At 39.4% G+C, this 16,625-nt stretch overlaps 1 protein-coding gene across 2 annotated transcripts in view; it reads left to right on the top strand.

The window, feature by feature from the left end:
• ELF1 (E74 like ETS transcription factor 1) overlaps positions 1 to 16,625 on the top strand; it is an 85,043-nt gene that overhangs the window by 55,127 nt on the left and 13,291 nt on the right. For both annotated transcript variants that reach the window (XM_008060072.2, XM_021713368.1), the window contains 5 exons: positions 2,328 to 2,508; positions 12,214 to 12,321; positions 14,573 to 14,740; positions 15,191 to 15,274; positions 15,980 to 16,172. In XM_008060072.2, coding sequence (XP_008058263.1) covers positions 2,328 to 2,508; positions 12,214 to 12,321; positions 14,573 to 14,740; positions 15,191 to 15,274; positions 15,980 to 16,172 — 734 coding nt within the window. The remainder of the gene's footprint in view (positions 1 to 2,327; positions 2,509 to 12,213; positions 12,322 to 14,572; positions 14,741 to 15,190; positions 15,275 to 15,979; positions 16,173 to 16,625) is intronic.

Here is a 16,625-nt window from a genome sequence, read left to right as displayed (position 1 = left end):
TGATTTATTGTAGAGATGAGGTCTCGCCAAGTTGCCTGGGCAGGTCTCGAACCCGTGGGCAATCCACTCACCTCAGCCTTCCAAAGGCGTGGGATTACAGGCTGAGCCACCGAGCCCGGCTCTTCTTATTCTTTTTTAAGAGACAGGATCTTAGGCAGGTTCAGTGACTCACGCATATAATCTCAGCACTTTGGGAGGCCAGAAGAGGAGGATTGCTTAAGCCCAGGAGTTTGAGACCAGCCTGGGTAAAACAGCAAGACCTCATCTCTACAGAAAATTTATAAATTAGCCAGGTGTGGTGGTGTGCACCTGTAGTCCCAGCTCAGGAGACTGAGGCAGCAGGGTTGCCTGAGCCCAAGGAGATTAAGGCTGTGAATGTGCCACTGCACTCCAACCTGAGCAATAGAATAAGACCCTTTACTTAAAAAAAAAAAAAGGGTGGAGAGAGAGAAACACAGGATCTCAATATGTTGCCAGGCTGGAGTACAGTGACTGTTCTACATCAAACTCCTTGACTCAAACGATCCTCCTGCCTCAGCCTCTCAAGTATGGGACTACACGGGTGCGCTACCATGCCTGGCTTCCACAGTGTAATTTTTGAGTCGCCTGGTTTCTGTTTTGAAACTTGTTTTATGATTTGAAAAGCCAGTTACTTCTGGCTAACTTCCTCTTTTCTGAAACAGGAAGAAACATTTTGAAATAAAACGTTCCAAATGTGTTTTAGGGTTATTACTAATAAATTTCAGAAGATAGCATTCTTGAGGGTAAGGGTAATATTTGTTTAGCACCTATAATGCATATTTAATTTAGATAATTAAGTTCTTATGTGCAGTTCTGTAAACATACTAATTTTAAAAGATTAAGACTGCATAATATAACACAACCATAAATAATATTTCAGATATAGCAGAATTGCTTAAGGAAAATAACGAAGTGCCTGACATTATCTATGAGCAGGACCTTTTTCTCACATTTAATAAGAGAGTACTGGCTGGACGTGGTGGCTGAAGCCCAGCACTTTGGGAGACCGAGGTGAGAGGATTGTCTGAGCCTAGGGGTTTGAGACCAGCCTGGGTAACTTAGTGAGACCTCGTCTCTACAGTAAATCAAAAAATTAGCCAGGCATGGCAGCGCCTGCCTGTAGTTCCAGCTACTTGGAAGGCTGAGGTAGAAGGATCACCTGAGACCCAGTAGGTCAAGGTTGCAGTGACCATGAGCGTGCCACGGCACTCCAGCCTGGGCGACAGAGTGAGATTTCAACTCAAACAAAATAAAAGATAGTACTTTATGAGGAAGTTTACATAGTTTTGGATTATCTTCCCGCAAGATGCTTATTAATTACAAAGGGGAAAAAATAGTAACTTTGTAGTGGAAAAGCCTGGTAGACACTACCTTGACTAAGTGATCAAAGTTAAGCCAGATACAGTGGTATGTACCTATAGTTCTGTCTACTTGGGAAGATCACTTGATCCCAGGAGTTTAAGTCTAGTCTAGACAACATAGTTAGGCCCCATCTCAATCAAGCAACCAATCAGATTAATTAATTAATTAATATTCCCAGTAATGGAACAGATAGGTCTTTTGGGTCCCCTGACACGATATTTTTGAATGGACATGATATTGCTTTCTTTGTTGTTACTGTCAAAAATGCAAACTGAATCTAATCATAAGGGAATATCATACAAACCTGAATTGAGGGACATTCTACAAAACAAATGACCACCTGTACTCTTCAAAAGTGTCAGAATTGTGAAAGACAGATTGAATAACTGCTTCAGATTAAAGGAGAATAAACTGTTCCAGATTAAAGGAGTTGTCATTAAAAAACACAATATTTACTAAGTGAAACCTGTGATTCTACAGTGAATCCTCAGCCAAAAAAAATGTTTTTAAAACATTAGTGCGACAGGTGGAAATTTGAATAAGGTCTATAGACAAAGAGGCAATTATAGAAAATGAAAATTAATTTTTCCATTTGAGTCAAAAGTTGTTGGTAAAACCAGGCCTGTGTACCAAGTGACTGTGTAATATTTATTAAACTCACAAAAAATTGTTGCTGCCAAAGAAACACTGAGATTTTATTTAATTGTATATTTTATTTGTATGCCACGTCTTGGTTCTTGCTTATGCATTAATGATATCTTACTAGTTTCTTTATTTAATGTCATTAGCATATGTTGATTGCCTAATGAAAACTTAGTTGTTAAGGCCCAAGATTAATAATGAAAGTATATTTGGTCTTAATAGAATGTTTTGAACTACATTGAACAAAAATAAAACTTTGCTAATCTTTTGGTTTATTCTCATCTCTCCCCAACCCTTCTCAGCTTGGTGATCCAGCTATTTTTCCTGCTGTAATTGTGGAACATGTTCCTGGTGCTGATATTCTCAATGGTTATGCCGGTCTAGCCTGTGTGGAAGAGCCCAATGACATGATTACTGAGAGCTCACTGGATGTTGCTGAAGAAGAAATCATAGACGATGATGATGATGACATCACCCTTACAGGTGTGTGTGTGTGTCTCCAGCAGGACCTTGCTGCAGCACAGTTTTAAGCAATGCTCTAGTCCTAAGGTTTACAGGGCATAAAAGTTCGTAACTTGGTTTTGAGTAGCCTGATTGCATGCAGAAGCTAAAGCCCAGCCAGGAGAAGAAAATTACATTTTCTGTTTCATCTGCCAGGTTTCATACTGCTTTGTCACTTCCCATTTCTTCTTTCCTAAACATATTGAGATAAATGTGACGAAATAGGAGGAACCAAACATATTCAGTTCATCAAGTCTTCACTGAGTACCTTTTTTTTTTTTTTTTTAAAGAGACAGGATCTCATTATGATGCACAGGTGAACTCGAACTCCTGGGCTCAAGTATCCTTCCTCCTCAGCCTCCCAAGGAGCTGGGACTACAGGTGCACATCATCACTTCAAGCTCACTGAGTACTTCTTTATATGCCTATCTCTATGTTTCTGTGAACAAAATGAGGAGTTGTTTGCAGGGAAAGAGATAGGAATTTTTTTTTTTTACTGTTACCACAGGGAGCAAAATAGTAGGCCATGACTCAAATGTACAGTGAGATCTTGGAACTTACAGAATATTTCTCTTCTGGTTCAGTCAGAACTAGTTAGCCATTTAAACTTGAAGAATAGATTACATAAACGTGAGGTAGTGGTAATGATACTGTCATCAGTTTTTGGGATTGGTACATGCTTTCTATTTTTGTGTATTTACATTCATGTCTCTTGGCCAGAGATGTTAGGATATTTAAGAAGATTAAGTTCTTGGAAGCAAATATTTGTATCTTTATTTATAAAAGAAAGTTTACCAAAAATAGGCATAATGAGTTGTTTCTGTAGATTTCATGGTGGCAAGTACTGTGACTGCCTTGTTCTTAGCTTTACCTTAACATGTAGTACAGAACTGAATATTAAGCCTGGATGCAGGTTCTGGTCTGCTTAAGAAGGTAACACATGATACAGTGACATGTTAAATTGTAGGAAAGGAAGAATGACTGGGTATCCATTCTGGGCGGGAGAGAAAGGTTAGGTTTCTTCCTTGGTCATGCTTCAAAATATCAAGGTAAATCCCAATACATTAAAAAGCATAATATGACAAATGAAACCAGTAAAAAAGTTAAAAGGTTGAGTATTTGATTTTCTAAGCAAAAAGGAAAAATATACAAAGAGAAAAAGATGGATTGACTTTGGTAACAAAAATTGAAAACTTTATTGTGCCAAAAAACAATATAACTGAAATAAGCAGATCAGTGACACATAGGTGAAACTATTTGCAACCTATGTGGTAAATAAAGGGTAAATATCCTTAATGTGTAGAGAACTCTTACCAATCAATAATAGTCTTAAATGGACAATGAATTTGAACAGTCTTGTTACTAAGTAAAAAAATATTAGCCAGGCACAGTGGCTCATGCCTCGAATCCCATCATTTTGGGAGGCAGAGACGAGAGGATTACCTGAGTCCAGGGGTTCGAGAGTAGCCTGGACAACTTGGTGAGACTCGTCTCTACAATAAATCAAAAGATTAGCTGGACGTGGTGGTATGTGCCTTGGTTTCAGCTACTTGGGAGGATCGCCTGAGCCCAGTAGGTCGAGGCTGTGGTGGTCGTGAGCGTGCCACTGCACTCCAGCCTGGGCAATAGAGTGAGACTCCTATTCAAAAAGAAAAAGGAAAAATTATAAATTTCCAATAAGTATGAACAAGAGAGTTGCTTTCTTCATTAAATAAATAAATGCAGTATGAAATAAAAATAAAAATCAATACCATCTTACCCATCATATTGAAAAGATAACAAGCAGGGCATGGTGGCTCACATCTAATCCCAGTACTTTAGGAGGTAGAGGTGAGAGGATTGCCTGAGCTGAGGTTCAATACTAACCTGAACAACATGGCAAGACCTCATCTCTACAATATATCAAAAAATTAGCCGGGCAAGGTGGTGCATGCCTGTGGTTCCAGCTACTTCAAAGGCTGAGGTGGAAGAATCACCTGAGTCCGGCAGGTCGAGACTGCAGTGACTGCGCATCCCACTGTACTCCAACCTGGGCGACAGAGTGAGACTCCAAATAAAACAAAGAAAGAAAGAAAAGATAACAAAGGAAAATAAACAAAAAGATGATAACTTTGTCACTCAGACTTAGAATTAAAGGACTAGAAATTGAGTTGATGTTTTTGTCATAGTACCAGAAAAACTCTGGATATGGTTGTATTTGTGGATGTTACATGGAATCTTTTTATTTTTTTTGAGTTGGAGTCTCATTCCGTCGCCCAGGCTGGAGTGCAGTGGCACGCAAGCTTACAGCCACTCCAGTGTCAACCTGCTGGGCTCTGGTGATCCTTCCGCCTCAACATTCCAAGTAGCCAGAACTACAGGCACACACTACCACGCCCGGGTACTTTTTATTTATTGTAGAGATGAGGTCTCGCCAAGTTGCCCAGGCTGGTCTCAAACTTGCAGGCTTAGGCAATCCACTTGCCTCGGCCTCCCAAAGTGCTGGGATTACAGGCTGAGCCACCGAGTCCAGCCTAGCATCTTAATAGATGACCAAGGATATAAAAATAGAGTGGTAGCCGGGCTCGGTGGCTCAGCCTGTAATCCTGCGCCTTTGGGAAGCTGAGATGAGTGGATTGCCTGAGCCTGCAGGTTCGAGACCTGCCTGGGCAGGCGAGACCTCATCTCTACAATAAATCAAAAAATTAGCTGGGCGTGGTAGCGCATGCCCTGTAATTCCGGCTACTCGGAAGGCTGAGGCGGAAGGATCGCCGGAGCCCAGCAGGTCGAGGCTGCAGTGGCTGGGAGTGGCCAATGCACTCCAGTCTGGGCGACAGAGTGAGACTCCGACTCAAAAAAAATAAAAATAAAATAGACTGGTAAGGTGATAAAGAATTGTGAGTTTCTGTTTTCTGTCATTTGGAAATACTAGATCAGGAACATTGGTTTAGGAGCTTCTGAATAGATGCTAGGGCAAGGAATACAAGGTTGATTGAGAACTGAATACAATTGTAGTTATCTGTAATTTCTTTTTTTTTTTTTTTGAGTTGGAGTCTCACTCTGTCACCCAAACTGGAGTGCAGTGGCCGCTCCCGGCCACCGTGGCCTCGACCTGCTGGGCTCCGGCGATCCTTCCACTTCAGCCTTCCAAGTAGCCAGAATTACAGGCATGCGCTACCACACCCGGCTGATTTTTTGATTTATTGTAGAGATGAGGTCTCGCTGCCCAGGCAGGTCTCGAACCCGCAGGCTCAGGCAATCCACTCACCTCAGCCTCCCAAAGGCGCGGGGATCACAGGCTGAGCCACCGAGCCCGTGTAATTTCAATTTTTAATTTTTTTTTTCTGTTTGTTTGTTACTTCTTTTTTTAAAAGAGAGACAAGTCTTGCTCAGGCTGGTCTCAAATTTCTGGACTCAAGCGATCCTCCTCCTACCTTGGCCTACCAAAGTGCCAGATTACTGACATGAGCCACTATGCCTGGCCAGACTTATTTTTTAGAAAAACGTGCTAAAGTGTTTAGAAATTCAATATGATGTCTTAGATTCCTTCAAAATCATCCTGTGTGGAGGGTGAGGACTTGGGGCAATGAGTGGGGTATGGACGAAAGAAGACTGACCATTTATCTTGATAGTAGTTGAAGCTGGGAGTGGACACCTGGGGATTCATTGTGCTGTGCTCCATAATTTTGATTTTGTTTAAAACTTTTAATAAATTTAATGATTATTTGAAGTGTGAGGCTTATATTAGATTGCAACTGTCATCAAAATATGTAAAGTATTTATTTAGCCTTGCCAAAAATCATGAAACTTGAATTTGATCAAGGTTCTAGATCTGATTTCCAGTTTAGAGGAAATACAGGAAAACCAAACAATAGCATAAATAGTAAAATCCATATTTTGAGAAGCTCTATCTGAATAAACAGCCTAATTTCTTCAACAAATAAATTGCAAGGTAAAAAAAGCTAGAGAGATGAATGGTGGCATGGAATTGAAAAGAAAGTTAAGAAGCAATCAGTCAGTTTCAGTGTGCAGACTTAATTGACATAAACCAAAAACTGGACACTCTCCCCTTCCTCCACTACCACCATTTATAATTTTTAAGACAATTAGACATTTGAATGCTGGTTGGCTATTTAATATCAAGGAAATACTGATTTTTTTCATGAGATAATGGTATTATAATTATGTTTTTTAAAACAGCTCTTACCTTTTAGAGAGATTTGTAAAATACATACCACTGAAATGTCAGTATGTTTAGAATTTGGATCAGAATAACATGGAGGTGAAGGAGTGTGCATGTGGATATAGATCAAACAGAATTGGCGTGAGTTGATAATTGTTGAAGCTGAGTGAAGGATACACAGGTGTTCCTTATGTTATTCTATTTGCATCTGAATGTTGAAAATTATCTAAAATAAACATTCTAAGGATATCTACGTACTTCCCAACTTTGGCTGCTGATAAAACCTAGAAGTAATGAAGAGTCCAATAACAGTGAACACCCCTAGTATCCAAATTGTGATCTCTTATGACACTTCCCCCTTTTAGACATAGTGGTTGAGTCTGCAGATGCTGTTCCAGGAGCAGAAGTTGTTGTATCCCCTAATCTTCCACTTCCTATTGCAACCAATAAAGGCCATCTGTGTCCTAATAAAGCTAAATAAATAAAGACACTTTCCACTAAAGATATCAGGATACCTGAAATGACTGTTTCAAAATCTTGTCATCCCAAAAGGCAAGAAAGGTATCAAAGATGTCTTTAAAAAACCCCGGAACCAACTTTAGTTTCCAAAGTTGGGACATTTAGAGCATCATTAAGAATTATAACTGCAGGTTCAAGACCCGTCTGGGCAACTTGGCGAGACCTCATCTCCACAATAAATAAAAAATTAGCCAGGCGTAGCTTCTTGGAAGGCTGAGGCGGAAGGATCGCCGGGAGCCCAGCAGGTCGAGGCTGCAGTGGCCGGGAGTGGCCACTGCACTCCAGTCTGGGCGACAGAGTGAGACTCCAACTCAAAAAAAAAAGAAAAAAGCCAGGCTCGGTGGCTCAGACTGTAATCCCATGCCTTTAGAAGGCTGAGGTGAGTGAATTGCCTGAACCCGCGGGTTCGAGACCTCATCTCTACAATAAATCAAAACTTAGCCAGGCACGGTAGCGCATTCCTGTAGTTCCAGCTATTCCGAAGGCTGAGGCGGAAGGATCGCTGGAGCCTAGCAGGTTGAGGCTACGGTGGCTGGGAGCAGCCACTTCTCTCCAGTCTGGGAGTGAGACTCCAACTCAAAAAAAAAAAAAAAAAAAAGATTTATAACTGCAGTGGGTTAGAGAACATTAAAAACATTCAAATTCACAGTGATACTAAAAAAAGAAAAATCGGGCCAGGCGCAGTGGCTCATACCTGTAATCCTAGCACTGTGGGAGGCCAAGTGGGGAGAATCACTCAAGCCCATCAGTTTGACAACAGCCTAGGCAACATAGTGAGGCTGCATCTGTACAAAAATAAAAAATTAGCTGGGCATTGTGGCACATACCTGTAGTCCCGGGAGTTAAATATTGCAGTGATCTATGATCATGCCACTCTATAGCTTGGACTACAAAGTAAGACCTTATCTCTTAAAAAAAACATGAGTAGAAAAAGAAAAGATAGCAACTGATTTGTTACTTTTTGGAAGATGGTAGAAGACCCATTTATTAGTCTGAAAACTACTCATTAATGAAGAAAGAATGAAACGTTTATTTTTGTAGAGATGAAGTCTTGCTCTGTTATCCAAGGTGGAGTGCAGTGTGATGCTAGGGTAGCAAACTCCTGGGCTCAAGTAGTCCTCTCAACCTTCTGGTTAGTCGAGACTATAGGCGAACACTACCATGCCTGCTATTTTTTTTTTTTCTGAGTTGGAGTCTCATCCCATTGCCCAGGCTGGAGTGCAGTGGCATGCTCACGGCCACCCCAGCATTGATCTGCTAGGGCTCCGAAGATCCTTCTGCCTCAGGCTTCCAAATAGCCGGAACTACAGGTGCGCACTACCGCGCCTGGCTAATTTTTTTGATTTGTTGTAGAGATGAGGTCTCGCCAAGTTGCCCAGGCTGGTCTCAAACCCGCAGGCTCAGGCAATACACTTGCTTCGGCCTCCCACAGTTCTGGGATTACAGGCTTAGCTATTGAGCCCAGCCTAATTTTTTGTTTTTGTAGAGTTGGGGTCTTAGTGTGCTTCCCAAACTGGTCTCAAACTCCTGGCCTCAAGCCCTCCTCCTGCCTCAGCTTTCCGAAGTGCTGGAATTACAGGTGTAGGCCTCCTCACCTAGCCAGAATCAAGCATTTAATTCACATTGATTGTATGAACTATAGCTCAGGATAACCAGATAGATGATGAAAGAAATTTCTTCTTTATAGAGAATTCTAGTTAATAAATACTGGAGGAGCAATAGGATTAGAGTTATTACCATTTTGGAACCCCTAATGAAATAGTGGATCTAGGTAAATGACATCCATGATTGTAAAAGCTATTAGGAAAGGCTGATGGAGATTCTTATAATGGATAGATCAAGCTGACACCTTAACCTGTTTCTCAGTCTTAATGATACTGCAGGCCGACTACCCCACTTTATAGTATCATATTAGGAAGTACATAGAATCACATGACACTACCTTTGAAAAGTTATTGTGAAAAATTGAATGTGAATTTGATCAAACTTCTAGAATTAACTACCAGTTTACAGGAAATACATGGTGGGGGGAGGCATATAAGTGAGTGATACTACAAGTGACACTACAGATCATCAAACGTGATACATGAACTTTGGATCCTGATTTGAACAAACCAACTTTTCAAAAAACCTGAAACACTAGAGAAATTCCAGTATCAACTAGGTATCTGATTTAAAGAATATTAATTGAATATGTTATTGTGGCACTTTTTTTTTTTTGAGTTGGAGTCTCACTCCGTTGCCCAGGCTAGAGTGCAGTGGCATGCTCACAGCCACCCCATTGTCGACCTGCTGGTATCCGGTGATCCTTCTGCCTCAGCCTTCCTAGTAGCAGGAACAACAGGCATGTGCCACCATGCCCACTTAATTTTTTGATTTATTCTAGAGATGAGGTCTCACCAAGTTGCCCAGGCTGGTCTCAAACCCCTGGGCTCAGGCAGTCCTCTCACCTCAGCCTCCCAGAATACAACCATTTTTTTTTTTAATTTGAAAATACAGTTTATTTAGAAAGTAAATTAGAGAAGAGATTCACCTCCCCAAAGTAGGGTAGAGAGCCAAAACTAAGAAAACATGATGGCCATAGCTCAGAGAACACATGGCCTGGCCAGTGCTTAGCAAAGCAGTGGCCTATTAGCTATTACTTTATAGAAGAAGATGTTCTTTGTTAGGAATTTCTTCCTGAGAAGAGCTCAGCTAGTATATGACACCAGATTCTGAACATCTTTGTTTGCATCCTTCAGAAGTTTTCCTGGCTTCCTGTTCCTTCAGCTGTCCATCCTTTCCATTTTCTACTTAACTCTTGGGAATTCCTTCTTGAGAAGGCAGTCAGCCAAATTAATCAATAAAAGTTACTAATATTTCATTATTATAACCATCTTTAGCGGTTGCAAATTTTGTTTTGTACAATTTAGATTAGATTATTTTCTTTAAATGCATACTACTTACTTCTACTGTTACCCTTGCTTTAACCACCCTCTATCCCTATTAAAGTATTTAAACCCTACCTATCTCAAATGCCTCACCCAATCTCAGCTCATTTCTTCAGGAAGACTCCGAACATAACAGTGATATAAAGTGCTTATAGTCAGTTTATTCTATACCCTAAAATTAATACTTAATTATCTTCCTGGACAGTATCTGTGTGTCAGTTACCAGTAAATAAAGAAAAGGATCAAGTCTCACACTATTAGAACTTTGGCATTTCGTGACACAGTTAATTAAGAGTGATGGGTAGGCCAGGCGCAATGGCTTACACCTATAATCCCAGCACTTTAGGAGACTGAGGCGAGAGGATTGCTTCAGCCCATGGGTTGAGATCAGTCTGGGCAACTTGGCGAGACCTCGGCATGACCCCTGTGCCCTACCTTCCCTATTCACCCAATCTCACTCCGAGTGACTTGACTTTTGTTTTCCCCGCTGGATGAAAAATGTCTCCAAAGGGAAACATTTTGGTAATGTGGAAGATGTGAGACAAAAAAACGGCAGAAGCGCTAAAAAGTATCAAAACTGACAAGATTAGAAACTGTTTTGAACAGTGAGAAAAGTGTCTCGATAGGTTTATTCCGTCTAACGAAAAGTACTCTGAAAGTGACTGAAGTTTAAACATGCAAGAGTAAATACACAAATTTTTATAAATAAACTACAGGTTTTTGTGGACTCTTCCCTTGTATATATTAAAACTAAAAATTAACATGCGGCCCGGCACAATGGCTCACGCCTGTATTCCTACCACTTTGAGAGGCTGAGGTGAGATTGCCTGAGCCCACAGGTTTCAGACCAGCCTGGGCAACTTGGCGAGCCTCATCTCTTCAGTAAATCAAAAAATTAACCGAGTGTGGTGGCATGTGCCTGTAATTCCAACTACTTGGAAGTCTGAGGCAGAAGAATCACCTGAGCCCAGCAGGTCGAGGCTGTGGTGGCCATGAGTGTGCCATTGCACTACAACCTGGGCGACAGAGACTCCAACTCAAATAAATAAATAAAAATTAAAAATAACATGCATAGTTTATACCGTGGATTAGACACAGTCTGTATAGAGTAATTAATGGTCCATAAAATATACCAAAGAAAAATGGTACCAGAATACTTTAATTACCAATGAGTGAACCATGCCTAAAACTTCTTGGAAATGGTGGTAGTTCACTAATTGGAGAAGAATGGGAGAAAATTCAAAGATTCACGGAGACCTATGTTCCTATCAGTGAACAAAGTGTATTGAAATTGATTTTAGGGCTGAAAAGTACCTACAGATATTAACCCAGTCATGTTATAGTATGGGGTTTATAGAAACAAAATGGCATGCCCAGTGATATACTAATTGAGTGACTTAGCTGGGATTTCTAACTCATTCCAGAATCCTTTCTCCTCTAGTCCAATGCTTATGTTAATATTTATCTTTGAAAATGTAATAATTATCAGAGAAGTGACTAGTAGGTTTCCCTCCAGAGTATGAGCTCTATTTTGCTTCTCTTTTACTTCCCAGCATCTTGCTTAGGTTTTTTGTTTGTTTTTGTTTTTAATAAAAAACAGGCAATATGAGCTGGGCATGGTGGCTCATGCTTATAATCCCAGCGTGTTGGAAGGCTGAGGCAGGAGGATTACTTGAGTTCAGGAGTTTGAGATCAGCCTGGGCAACATAATGAGACCTTGTTTCTACAAAAAATTAAAAAATTAGTGGGACTTGGTGGTACATGCCCTGAAGTCCCAGCTATTCTGGAGTCTTAGGCATAGGGATCACCTGAGCCCAGGAAGTTGAGGCTGTGGTAAGCCATGGTCAAGTCTCTGTACTCTAGCCTGGGCAACACAGTGAGACCCCCTCCAACACCCAAAAAAAAAAGGCAATTAAATAATAGTCAAGTTCAGTATAATTTTGTGTTGTTATAAATTTTATATGTATATAAACTCAAATATTAAATGTGTCCTGGTTCAAGAGATCAGCAGTGTTTGAATTTCAGAGCAACAGATGTCTTTTAGCTAATTTTATTTTTTCTTTAAATGTGTTGCAGTTGAAGCTTCTTGTCATGATGGGGATGAAACAATTGAAACTATTGAGGCTGCTGAGGCTCTCCTCAATATGGATTCTCCTGGCCCTATGCTAGATGAAAAACGAGCACGTGAGTGGTTATGATTATTCATGTTTTATGTACTTTATAAAGTTATTCCTGCTATCTCTCTGTTGGATGGAAATTATCAAGAGATTTGAGGCAATGTTACATTTTTTGTGTCTCGAGCACATTTTAAGGTACTGTACTAGTTGAGGCACCTTTGCTAAAGTGTTCAGTTAAAGAAAACATTTTAATTTGAGGAGTGAAAGCTTTAGGAACAAAAAAAGTAATTTGTTAGTTATCAAATAGTAGATTATAAAACATTTCTTCTTTTTATTTTTTTTTGGAGTTGGAGTTGGAGTTGGAGTTTCACTCTGTCTCCCAGGTTGGAGGGCAGTGGCATACTCATGGCCACCACAGCCTCAACCTATTGGGCTCAGGTGATCCTTCCACCTCAGCCTTTCAAGTAGCTGGGACTACAGGCATGCACAACCATGCCTGGCTAATTTTTTGATGTATTGTAGAGATGAGGTCTTGCCAAGTTGCCCAGGCTGGTCTTGAACCCGTGGCAATCCTCTCACCTCAGCTTCCCAAAGTACTGGGATTACAGGCAAGAGCCACTATGCCTGGCAAAAAATTTCTTAACTCGATAGTGGAAGTATTAGGGTATTTAAGGTTCAAAATATTTTATGTATTTAACTAGTAGTTAGTTAGTTAGTTAGTTAGTTAGTTAGTTAGTTAGTTAGTTAGTTAGTTAGTTAGTTAGTTGAGACAAAGTCTTTCTCTGTTACCTAGGCTGAACAGTAGTATGATCATAGCTCACTGCAGCCTCAAACTCCTGGGCTCAAGTGATCCTCCTGCCTCTGTCTCCTGAGTAGCTAAGACTATAGGCATGTGTCACCATGCCCAGCTAATTTTTTTATTTTTTTGTAGTGATAGGCCAAATTATAATTTAGTCATCTCTATAGTTACTTATCAGTGAACAGACAAAAATCTGTTGAAAATTTTACTAACAAATCATGGCATAAAATTTACTGCCACATTATTTATCTGTTTTTAATTCCATGATATCCTTTAGACTTTCTGACAAGGAAGCAATCAATCTCATAGAATTAAGTATTATCAAATCAATTAAACTGAATATTTGCTGTATGCATATAGCAGTATGTTAGGCAAAAACATGATATACAAATGAGCAGATATTTTTCCATTCCTCAAGCTTACAATTTAATTTTTTTTTTCTTTAGTTAGAGTTTCACTCTGTCACCCAGGCTGGAGTGCAGTGGCATGCTCACTGCCACCACAGCCTCGATCTGCTGGGCTCAGGCGATCCTTCCACCTCAGCCTTCCATTCAGCCTCAACTACAGACACGCCCTATCACACCTGACTTATTTTTTGATTTATTGTAGAGATCAGGTCTCACTCAGTTGCCTGGGCTGGTCTGGTCTTCAACCCCTGAGCTCAGGCAATCCTCTTGCCTCTGCCTCCCAAAGTGCTGGGATTACAGGCTTGAGCCACTGCACCTAACCACTTACAGTTTCATTTTAAAGGCAGTTACTTATGAAAATAACTACAAAAGCCAAAAATAAAGGTGATAATAATAATAAGTGAGAGTGATAGCAGAGTATTCTAGAAGCATTGAGTATTCTAGCTGAGAATATTAGAGACAGACTTCATTGAGGTAATATTTTGACTGGAGCGATAAATGACAAACAAGTTTCTAATAGGTAGAGGAGACAGGAAAGAGCATTCAAGCCAGGGAATAGATGAGCCAAATACACAGACCTGTGAGAAAGAATGAAATATTTGAAATAAAAATGTTTTGGTATGGCTGAAGTGTATGCCTCATGGTGAATGGGAGATGAGATTGGAATGTACATTTGCTCTAAGTTGTAGAAGCTTTGTAAGGTGTGCCATAGAGTTGGATTGTTCTTATCTTTTTTTGCCTGTAATCTATGGGAAGATGTGTCAATTTTATCTTTCTTTCTGATTTTCAGGATATAAAGTTTTTATATAGAGAAATATGGTCAGATCAGACCTAGGGATCAGAAGATAACTGGAGCAGCAATGTGAAGAATGGAGAGGATAGACAAGATAGACTGGTGATGGGAAGTCAAGTAAGAAAGACATTGAACTAGTCCAGCCACAACTAGATTGGTCTGGGGTACTTGGTTTAGGAAAGAGGAAATAAAAAGCAGGGAATAGATTTCAAGACTTTTATTTCTACTTCAGTTGTCATAGAAACAGGAAATTCTTTTATGAAATTCTTTGATTTGTACTACCCAATTGACTATAATTAGCTAATTTTGTTTCCATTAGATAATAACATATTTAGTTCATCTGAAGATGACATTGTTGTTGCCCCAATCACCCATGTGTCCGTCACACTAGATGGGATTCCTGAAGTGATGGAAGCACAGCAGGTACAAGAAACATATGAAGACTCACCAGGAGCCTCATCACCAGAACAACCTAAGAGAAAGAGAGGTGGGTGGTTTATTTGTTAGAGCAAATTGTCAAGTCTTGATGTGGAATCTATATTTAATTTTTATTAAGGGATATTTCTACACTGGTTTATTTTTTAGCTTGCCAAAAAGCTTTGTGCCCAAGTTTTATCAATGTCAAGAGTATTCTCTAGAATTTTAAGAAAGCACTGTCAGTATGGCCACCTCAAAGAAAAGGTGCAATATTTTAAATTTAACTTCATTGTGACAAATAGCATTTATTGCTTAAGTGTGTTTGTGATCTAATCTGCATTAATATTCAATATTTACTGAAGTTGCTTTCCTTTTAGTATACAGCATTTAAGAGACCAGTATATATGTGAACCATGTATAAAGCATTTGACACTTAAAATTTTAGGATAAATGACAGAATAGAAATTGTTCATTCTCACTTTTGAAAACGAATCCTTACACAAAGTTGTTCTCATTTCAGGGAGAAAAACTAAACCACCACGACCAGATTCTCCAGCCACTACGCCAAATATATCTGTAAAGAAGAAAAACAAAGACGGAAAGGGTAAGTACTACTGTAATTTTCCTATAATCCAGATCAAACAACATTTAGATTGCTTTATGGTGTATGCATATTGTGAGTAGAAACCACCGAGCTTTCACGATAAATTGAAATGAATCTTATTGCTGGCAAATGCTTACTAGATACAGTTGCCAGTTTCTGTAAAGAGACTGGTAATAAAACACCCCAAGGAATTAGTTTAAGTAATTTTCATTTATCTGTCAAAATAATTCATTTGTTTTTCATTTAATTAATGAGACTCTTAGAAGAGTTCGGTCAGGTTAGATTTTCGGTTCACAGACACTTTATAACATCTTGAAGTTCTGGTATTTTCATAACTGTTGCCCAAATTTGAAGAAAACTGTTAGGACTGATCTGGTGGCTCTAATGTGAAGGAAACAATACTGAAAGGTTGTGTACAATTCTTTTGTGTTTCTTCTATGTGATCATTCTTAAAGAAGCAAAAAAAATGGTTCCAAAATGCTTTCTTTAAACCTTCACAAATCTAATTGATAAGATTGCTTTATTGAGACATCTTATAGGGGACTAATAAAAAATTAGACCCTAAAAATTATGATCTTTAGATCACCAATACTAACTGAATATTTTTATATAAATATAGCTGGAACTTAAGACTTTTAGTTGTGTTTTATTGTGCTCTTTTAAGTGAATGTTGGTCATTTAAAAAAGAAACTATTTTTGTTTCAGGAAACACAATTTATCTTTGGGAGTTTTTACTGGCGCTGCTCCAGGACAAAGCTACCTGTCCTAAATACATCAAATGGACCCAGCGAGAGAAAGGCATTTTTAAATTGGTGGATTCTAAAGCAGTGTCTAGGTTGTGGGGGAAGCACAAAAACAAACCTGATATGAATTATGAGACCATGGGAAGAGCACTCAGGTATGTGCAATTATTGTAGTTTATTGTGTTAAAAATATCATTTTCTAACCTGGTGCAGTGGCTCACGCCTATAATCAATAGTTTGGGAGGCAGAGGCAAGAGGATTGCTTGAGTCTAGGGGTTTGAGACCAGCTTAAGCAACTTGGCAAGACCTCATCTCTACAATAAATTTTTAAAAAATTGCTTGCCTGTAGTTCCAGTTACTCGGAAGACTGAAGCAGAAGGATCACCTTAGCACAGCAGGTCGAGACTGTGATGGCTGCAAGTGTGCCACTGCATTCCAGCCTGAATAACAGAGTAAGGCTGTGACTCAAAAAAAAAAACCAAAAAATCATTTTCTAAATACTGAAACAATTAGGTAACTTTAAAAATTAAGGGATTAAAGAAATGGTGAATTTTATTTATTAAAGTGTCAAAACCACAATATTTACAAAAATCATTATACATTTAAAT

Source organism: Carlito syrichta, unplaced genomic scaffold, assembly GCF_000164805.1.
Source record: "Carlito syrichta isolate Samal-C Ts95f unplaced genomic scaffold, Tarsius_syrichta-2.0.1 Scaffold304508, whole genome shotgun sequence".
Classification (NCBI taxonomy): Eukaryota; Metazoa; Chordata; class Mammalia; order Primates; family Tarsiidae; genus Carlito; species Carlito syrichta.
Note: the sequence above shows the minus strand (reverse complement) of the source record. Positions and strands in the feature narration are given on the sequence as shown.